The 10,042-nt window shown below is 35.8% G+C and overlaps 1 protein-coding gene across 2 annotated transcripts in view; it reads right to left on the bottom strand.

The window, feature by feature from the left end:
* Positions 1 to 641: 641 nt before the first annotated feature.
* The window catches only part of LOC145291573 (galactoside alpha-(1,2)-fucosyltransferase 2-like), a 77,568-nt gene continuing 68,167 nt past the window's right edge, over positions 642 to 10,042 (bottom strand). For both annotated transcript variants that reach the window (XM_080137649.1, XM_080137648.1), the window contains exon 3: positions 642 to 2,769. In XM_080137649.1, the coding sequence (XP_079993775.1) occupies positions 1,625 to 2,769 (1,145 nt within the window). In that variant the 3' untranslated portion in view covers positions 642 to 1,624. The remainder of the gene's footprint in view (positions 2,770 to 10,042) is intronic.

Here is a 10,042-nt window from a genome sequence, read left to right as displayed (position 1 = left end):
TGTAAATATAGAAACAGAAATGTAAATATAGAAATAGAAATGTAAATATAGAAATAGAAATGTAAATATAGAAACATAAATGTAAATATAGAAATAGAAATGTAAATATAGAAACAGAAATGTAAATATAGAAATAGAAATGTAAATATAGAAATAGAAATGTAAATATAGAAATAGAAATGTAAATATAGAAACAGAAATGTAAATATAGAAACAGAAATGTAAATATAGAAATAGAAATGTAAATATAGAAACAGAAATGTAAATATAGAAACAGAAATGTAAATATAGAAACAGAAATGTAAATATAGAAATAGAAATATAAATATAGAAACAGAAATGTAAATATAGAAATAGAAATGTAAATATAGAAACAGAAATGTAAATATAGAAACAGAAATGTAAATATAGAAATAGAAATGTAAATATAGAAATAGAAATGTAAATATAGAAATAGAAATGTAAATATCGAAACATAAATGTAAATATAGAAACAGAAATGTAAATATAGAAACAGAAATGTAAATATAGAAATAGAAATGTAAATATAGAAACAGAAATGTAAATATAGAAACAGAAATGTATATATAGAAACAGAAATGTAAATATAGAAATAGAAATGTAAATATAGAAACAGAAATGTAAATATAGAAATAGAAATGTAAAAGTAGAAATAGAAATAATGAAGTAGAAATAAAAATCTAAAAATTAAAACGTAAAAGTTGAAAAAGAAATGCTAAATTAGCAATAAAAATGAAAAAAATAGAAATTTAAAAGAAAAAAGAAATGCCAAATTCATATAGAAATGTCAACGTAGAAATAAAAATTATAAGAAGAACGATATGCAATAACATTCTGTTTTTAAACTTAGAAAAAATGCCAGAAATTATGGAATGCTTCAGGCTGTTTTGGAACCATCTTGCATTAATCGAGCATCAGTTTCTTGGTAGCACAGTTTGATGTCAATGTGGGAATTGTACACATCATTATTCGCGAGAGACTAAAGATGCGGTAGATGTGCGCGAAGTTTGTTCCAAGGGTGATCAGAGAAAATCCATCCTTGTCACAGACCAAGATAGGAATCAAGACAGTTCCTCGTCCTCCCTATAGTCCAGACCTTGCTCCCTGTGACTTTTGGTTATTCTCTAAGCTAAAAAAAAAAACCTTAGAGGCTGTCATTATGAGACAATTGAAGAGATGAAAGAGGCTGTGACGAGGGTCACTAAAACGCTCACACAAGAGGACTTTCATGGGACCTTCCAAAAATTGTTGGAGCGGTACAACAAATGCATTGCAACCGGATGAGATTATTTCAAAAGAGACAAGAGTTTCATGTGCGTACTATCAGTACAAGTGCCCATACGAACAAAGTCTGGAAACTTATTGGGGACACCTCGTACTTCTTCCGGATTTCACCGAATATCTTGGCTTGCTTCTAAACAGTTCTAATTCTTTAAAATATAAGCAGTTGCTTAATCGGACAGATTTTTTAGTAGAAATATATTGTATAAGGCATCTTAGCCAACGTTCTATTTTTTATTTTAGCTTATCTGAAAAATACTATCCGTTTCTTTATACTGGAGGGAGGTACTGTGAGGCGGGTTTCCGGTTACCAGCTTTTTGATTAATTGTGTTTTGATTTCCAGTCGCGAATGACCTGTAAGGCATGGTTCTTATGCAGCAATTTTCCAGGATTTTGCTTCCGAATACTTGCCGGTGAAGCCATTATCGGTATCCACCCGGGCCAGAAAAATTCAGAATAAGCCGTACGAATCATTTTTCTCAGATACCAATTTCCTCTTATCAATGGCTTGAAATAAGTGGTGGTGCCATTCGCGAGCCACGCTGACCACCATCCAAATGTTCCGATGGAGATGACCGTGTGATTGCACTGTGATATGACGGCCATGTGTAAAGCTGGCGAGGAGGAGTTCATATCTACCAGATGAAAATTGCTCGGCAGATTTTCCCGGCACCAAGTTGGCGAATCCGAGATAAGCACGAAGATAATGTGCTGAAATTTTTGTTTAAAGTATAGCATTGCTTTTAAAAAATACGATCTAGGAGGAAGCATAATCTTTTTCAAACGATTCGCTTTAAGACTCCGTTGGACGTATATTCCAACAAAGGTAACGTTATTTGGTAGCGGACCATTCCCAAAATGTTGTACTCTAATTTCGTGTAGAATTCGCTGTGCCTCATTTATGATGTTCGGTTTAAATGTGAACATTTGTCTTAATTCCGTTTCTGCGTTCTTGAAATATCTCCATGACGTCATTTGACCGCCCAAAATGACAACGGGATCATCACCAAAATTAATTTGCTTCTTCTTCTGTAATCGATTCTCCCATGCGAGGGGATATACCTTTGCTTTGCTACAAATGTCTTTGGTTTCCATTCTTTCAACTTTTGCAGATGCGTTGGATTTAAGAGTAAACATCGGCAGAAAGTTTTTTCCGGTGATCAAAATCCGGTTTTTCTCTTTGGCAATGCCGTAGCTGGAGGCAAATACAAACATTTGATCGCTGAGACCGTTCTGTGATCGACAACAGAGATACCGAAGTTGCTTACCTCGGTTTGGGGGATTTGTGTGGCCAAGCATCTGTGGGTAGTTGATACCCCATGATGTTAGCCCGTATCTGTTCACAGTAGCGATGTAGTTGAACCAGCTTTTGTATCGAAGATTCCGTCTTATCTGTCCAGAATGTCTTCCGCGGAGGCTCAGGTAAAATACCAAAGCTATCACAATCACAATACCAATTTTTAAAACTGAAAAGGAATCGAAATTATTATTATTATTAGTAGTAGTAGTAGTAGTAGTAGTAGTAGTAGTAGTTATTAATATATATAATATGCAATAATACACAGGCGGCAAAAAGAAAGTCCACACTTGTCATTTTTTTAAAACTGCAAATTTAAGCTAAATTTAATGTAACTGTTTAAACAAACTATACCTCATTTGATTAGACTTTTATTCTTCTATAATTTTACCCATTCATATTTGACTTTTAATTGAAATATTCTAGTGTTCGCGCCAATTTAAAAACATAACTTCAAATTGAGAAGGCAAAAAGAAAGTCTGCACAATGGAAAATTGTTATTTAAATATCACTTTAGGACATTAATGCAACACAAATACAACAGCAACACAATGAACTTGCTAATATTTAGTAGCATAGCCCTTCTGCAATTTGACAGCCTGCAATCTTTTGGGAATTCCTTGAATTAGACTGCAGCAATACTCAGGGGAAAGGGCATCCCACTTTTCTTTAATTTTTATTCAAAGTTCTTCCAAATTTGAAATTTTATCATTGCGTAGCTGTTGCTTGATGCAATGCCATACGTTTTCGATAAGATTGAGGTCTGGAGATTGCGCAGGCCAATCCAAACACAGAATATCATGCTCTTCCAGGAACCTCTTGACATTGCCAGCTGTGTGAATGGAAGCATTATCCTGCATGAAGATGGGATTATCATCCAAATTCCGACCAAAGGAGGGTAGAAAATGCTCAGTCAACATATTAATGTACTTGGTCGAATTAATTCGACCTTGCAAGCGAACTATAGGCCCTGGACAATTGGTAATAATAATGCCCCACACCAAAACTGAACCTCCACCACCTTGCAGCGTTGAAACTGATCACCTAGAATTAAATTCTTCGTCTTTCCTCCGATGGACGTACTGCCTATCATAACTGCCTAGCCTATTGAACTTGCTTTCGTCGCTAAAAAGCACTTTTGACCAATATGAAGAGCATTGCATCTGACGAAATCCAGACGACGCTTTCTGTTCTTTACAGAAATCATTGGCCTGTGTCTTTCAACATATCCTCACAAATTGAATTCCTTTAATCTTCTCTTGAGAGTAGAAAGAGAGCACTTTTTAACAAGAGTGTACTGTTGTTGGATTTGGGGAGCTGTTTCAAATCTATTTCTTAGGCTGCGAATCTTGATAGCATTGTCTTCCCTGTTAGAATTAACGGCCAGATTTAGGGGCATCACGAACACTGCCGGTGTTTTGGTGCTTTTGCACAGTCTTTCGTACCGTTTTCTCATCACATTTAAATCTGTGGCCGATTTCCCGATTGGATAAACCAGACAGGTGGAGATTAATGAGCTCATGACGATCATTAAGAGAAAGTCGCAGCATATGGACAAAATGTTACGTTGTATAACCTGGAACAATAATAATTACGATTAGAGATGCTTTGTTGCCTGTTGGTGGATATTTTAAACTAATTTATGGGCGATAATCTAACCTAGTTTTAAGCGAATTTGTTGCTGCGGACTTTCTTTTTGTCTCCTCAATTTGAAGTTATTTTTTTAAATTTACGTGAACATATTTCAATTAAAAGTCAAATATGAACAGGTAAAATTATAGAGGAATAAAAGGCGAATCAAATGAGGTATAGGTTGTTTAAGCAGTTACATAAAATTAAGCTTAAATTTGCAGTTTTTGAAAAAATTACAAGTGCGGACTTTCTTTTTGCCGACACTGTATGTCCTGATCTTAATGGGTAAGTAGTAAGATTGTACGTCTAAAACCAAGAACAGATTTAAGGATACTAAAATTCATACTAGAATTATCTACAAGTGATACTCTTCTGAAGGTTGAAGGTTCAATCCTCGGTGGGAGCGATACTAAGAATACAATTGCGAATTACATAAGGCTTCTACCCGATCATGTCTGACAGAACAAGAGCATAATACCCCGTGTTTAAAAAAAAAGCACATAGGGCGATAAGCATTCCCAAAATGGTCACCCATCTGGTACTGGCCAGCCTCGTCGTTGTTTAACTTCGGTAGTTATATAGGAAATAAATATGTATAGCTTATGAAAAAAAGAATTAAATCCTTATGAAGTTGATTCTTCGTCAAAACAAACGTTAAAAATACATGGAAATTTATAGGACTAAATGAATTCATTTATTCATGTAAAAGAACCGTAATTTCTTCGAAACTATCATTAAATTTTGACCTTTTTAATTTCGCCATTAGACTTAGATAAAAGATGAAATTATTTGAAATTCAGGTACTTATATTATAATAGTTTTGCATATTCTAATAGCAAATCCTCCTAAATCTTATTTTGACAAAAAAAAATAATTTATTCAAAACCTTTTAAAAATAGATATAAATGTGTTATCCATTGAGACGAAAATGGCGCCGAATGGTGTCTGTTTATATTTTTCTTCTTTGTTTTTTGTTTTTAATTTAAAAATTTTAAATTCTATTAAAAATAGTAGAAAAGTTTATATTATTCTGCTTTTCATATGAATAAATTCAGGCTTTTATCTTTCTGGAAAAAAACTATGCTAAAAAATAATGGGTTTTATTAGATTTTAATTCGTTTAAAAAAACAACTTGGTTTATCTATCATTTTGACCGTCCCTAAAATGAACCTTTAGAAATTTATCAAATTCTACAGAAGAAATTATATGTACATTTAAAATCACCCCCTTAATGATATTCTACATTTTTAGGCGATTATGTGTGTGGGAAAATCGTAACTTACCTGAATAGCTTGAGTTTCGTGTTTTTTCCTCAAAGAAAAAAAAAGTTAAAATGCCGACGTCGTATTCATATGTATGAGGGTCATGCAAATTTACGTGTGATATATACAAACTAGAGGCGAGGGAGTTTGTTTCGGGCCGGGATGAAAGTGTAGTATCTGTTCTGCAGATGCTGCACCTTAAGATAATTTGTACCAGTCAATGGAGGGGAAACCCTCTATACTAGGACAATTATTATTTTTGGTCACAACCAGAGTACACCCTTTTTACCCTACTTTTAAGGTTTTCCTCCACATTAAAAACGACCTTGTGCCTAATTTGCTTTCGTGGGGAAGCACATAAATACCACAACTACCATAAAAGAGGAAGGGAAAGGAACCACGGGCGAGTGAGGAGACAGCGTGTTGGGAGAACGTGTGTCGAAACGAAACTATTGAAACTAAATCAGAAAAGACAGAACAACAAATTTCACTCGGTTCAAACACTGTAAAACCTTTTATATAACCTTTCGGCATTGGAAACCAAGATGTTTGATATCCGGTTGATTCCGGTATTTAGTGGTGCTGCCGCCGATATGCCCATTATGGAGTGGATTGAAAATGTGGAGCTTGTGTGTGAGCTTTGCACCATGAAAAATTTTGAGCGTGTCCTGCCATTGAGATTGCGAGATAGAGCTCTGGCCATATACAGGCAACTTAGTATGGAGCAGAAAGCGGATGCTGAACAGATCAAGCAAGCCCTTATAACCGCGTATGCTACTGATACATTTAATGCATATGACCAGTTTATCACTCGATAACTTCGTCCTAACGAGACGGTGGACGATTTTTTTGCTGAGTTGCGAAGCCTGGCCCGGTTGGTTGGGGGACCGTTGCCCGAATGTTGGCTAACGTGTGCATTCGTATCTGGACTACCGCAATATGTTAAACATGTATTACGTGCCTCATCCAGGATGGAAACAATGAGTGCGGAACAACTGTTGACCCGAATAAGAGCTATCATTATTGACCACGACGGCCCTGCAGAATTGTCTACTGCTACGTCTGCCAGACGATTACCTACAGAATCAAATGTGCACTGTGACGATGAAAAATTTGTTTGCTACGAGTGTGGTGGCGAAGGGTCTGCTTACAGAATTGCCAAAAGAGGTCGAGCAGTCGGGCGTGCATAGTCCGTCGTGAGATACGTTGCTTTAGATGCAGTGGCCTTGAACATATATATGCGCTGGAAAAAAGGAAAAATTGATGTAAACAACAACTGAGACAGACTGTCAATGGACGTAACCCACGACAATGGTGAGAATTTTTTAACTATTATTGTGGCCCCTCTAGATCTGCAATCTGGCGGTCACTGCATCGGACAGATACGACCACTGTAATCCGACTTGGAGAGTATTTTCCTCGATCGAGGCCCACCGACGGAAATACTGACCGACGATGCTACTGCTTTTTCCAGTCATTTGCAAAAAATTGGAACATACATTTGATGTGCGTACTCACCAAGTGGAAATGGTATTATAGAGCGAAGCCATAGAATCATTAAGACCATCGCAGCCAGAAAGAAATGTTCAATACAGGAGGCGGTCTACTGGCACAACGTCAACCCAAAGGATGACGTTTCATCTTCCACCGCACTAGGAGACGTGCTACATAGATACCATGTACGAATCAAAGGTATTGAAGCTAACCCACTGCCCAAACCAGAAGTGACTGGAGGGAAGTATGAAAAAGGAGACATCGTTTGGGTTAAAAATCCACTTGGCAGGTGCACAACGAAATATAACACTGGTCGGGTTACTGAGGTGATCAGCCTGCAGTCTGTGAAAGTTGATGGGGTGCCTAAGCACGTTAAAGACCTTCGACCAGTAACCCAGACGAACTTGTCAAGTGACGAAAGTGATTCTGAGGGCAATGATTCTGAGTACAGTGAGCGGCTAATCTATTTTAATTCAGATCCGCTTGAGAATGATTCTGATGCTAGCAACCTCCCAACTGATGAGGTGTCTACTGAAAGCGCACCCACAGACGAGCGTACGCACGAAAGTCAGGGCCACGTTATTCCTCTTCGAAGTACCCGACAGAGACGGATACTACCTCCTTGCCCTGTTTGTGATTATGAGATAAGAGGGGGGGCGTAACTGACCTGAATAGCACGAGTTTCGTGTTTTTTTCCTCAAAGAAAAAAAGTTAAAATGCCGATGTCGCAGTTATATGTATGAGGGTCATGCCAATTTACGTGTGAAATATGCAAACTGGAAGCGAGGGAGTTTGATGAACGGGCATAAAAGAGGAAGGGAAAGGAACCACGGGCGAGTGGGAAGACAGCGTGTTGGGAGAACGCGTATCAAAATGAAAGTATTGAAAGTAAATCAGAAAAGACAAAACAACAAATTTCACTCGGTTCAAATACTGTAGAATGTGAAAACAAATAATTATTGTAGAATTTAGAGTGAGTTGAGTCTATGAAATGTCCACCTGTCATTGCAGCACTAGACAATTTTGAACATGATATGTTCAACATGATTAAACACATAAAAATTAAAAAGAAATCGGAATATTTGAATCCAGCAATCAAAAAAATAAATAAAACACACAAAAAAATACGTAACAACCCCTAATATAATAGTTCCTGCTGACAAAACTATGAACATTTATAATATGAGTTATAACACTTACAAAAATTTAATTATGAATGAACTGGAAAAATTTATAAACTGGTAAATGAAGAAGACATCTATAATATAAATGCATCTGCCTTGAACATTTGCTCTCAAATTAACATACAGAATAATATTGAAGTCTACAATCCAAACTGCCCGAGATTTACTTTGAAGGACCACAAGCCTTACTTTGAAGTTAACCGTATAATAAGATTGATCTCTCCTTGTATTTCAGGTATAGGCAACATTAGTAAAAGGATTCTAGATAGAATATTGCCAATGATTTAATATAAAGTATCTCATAATCTATGATATTTACTTCTACTTACACAACTGCGATTGCTCAAAGGCAGCATGCATACCACAGATTTATTCTGACATAAGTACTATACAAACAGACTAAAGATTATAGAAGCTAGAAGAAATTGTAAGAAAAAATAGCGACAGCTAAGAGAGAATACACCGAAACTACAAGAAAACGCATTAAAGCGCAGAAATTAGGAACTCGGGTATTCTGGAAAATCTACAACAGTGTAGTAAATAATTAGCGATCAACAATTCCCCCAGTATCTAATAATCATGAAGTTGCTTGCACGGCAACCGAGAAGGCTAACATGCTTGCCAGCCGGTATGCCTCAAACTCTACTTTGGACCCAGCAAACCACTCCCTTCCTTGATTTTCCTTTGCAGACAGAAATCATACTAGATGGTTTGAAAATCACCCCTTCCCAAGTGAATGATATCATAAAAAATCTAGACAACTCAAAAGCAAAAGGAAAACTGCTTCTTTGGTACCAGTTTGCAAAAATTTTGGCGAAAGGTCCGACCAATTAAATTATAGTCTGATTAGCCTCCTCTTTCTTTTCGCAAAAATATTTGAGTTCATATTTAATCAAGCTAAAGTCCATCACCTTACAGTTGCTAAACTGTCCGACCAAAAATATGGATTTAGGCAAGCCCGTTCCACTGCAGATATCCTAACTGTAATCTCTGAATGTATATATCATATACTGGATATAGCAGAGGAAGGTAGGGCAGTAGCCCTAGATATATCTAAGGGTATGGTACGAGGGTTTTCTCAGGAAAATCAGATAATATAGTATTACTGGACGAATACTTAACATAATTAAATTCGTCTTAAGTAAGAGTAGTATCCAAGATGTGCTTTTCACTCTACTTCCGAGACATAACTATCTCTCGGAAGTAGAGTGAAAAGTACATCTTATTTTTCTTTTATTAATATTATTTTTTCCTTGTACACATTTTTGTGAATTATTCCATGGATTTCTGCCTTTGGATTATTATGGACCATCTTCTTCCAATTACGGGATTTCCTTGGATTTTACTTGTACAAATGGAAATTCTTTTAACTTTCTTGAAGTTTTACATTTGGATCTTACCGTCACTGGATTTTTTTATCTTCCACCAGACTATCCATTAATGTGTAATCACCTTTTTCTTTACCATATTCCCTCTGCTTAACTTATTTTGTTTTCAAGTAAGATCTTTGACTTATTTGTTGTTTCATCAAATACATCTGCATGCAAAATCCGATCCCGCATTTTGTTAATTCCTACCCTCTGATGAGAAGGAAAGTATTTCTTCGAAACTCCGCGGATTAAGGACTATCCATTTATCTAGTGTTTCCTTTTCAGATTAAATATGTTTTTAACTCATTTCAAAGTGTTTTTTAACATATTTCATTAACTGTTTGCTCATATTATAAGCTCTATTTCCTATTTGGTATTATCGAGCTTTTACATCTGGCTGAGATAATTTTATAAATATTAATTCTTTAATATTTATAATTTACTTTAATTTTACCATCTTGGATCATTTTGGTAAATTCAATTGTAATTTTCATTTTATA

The sequence above is a fragment of the Euprymna scolopes genome, chromosome 12, assembly GCF_053919585.1.
Source record: "Euprymna scolopes isolate OS-2025 chromosome 12, ASM5391958v1, whole genome shotgun sequence".
In the NCBI taxonomy this organism is placed as follows: Eukaryota; Metazoa; Mollusca; class Cephalopoda; order Sepiida; family Sepiolidae; genus Euprymna; species Euprymna scolopes.
Note: the sequence above shows the minus strand (reverse complement) of the source record. Positions and strands in the feature narration are given on the sequence as shown.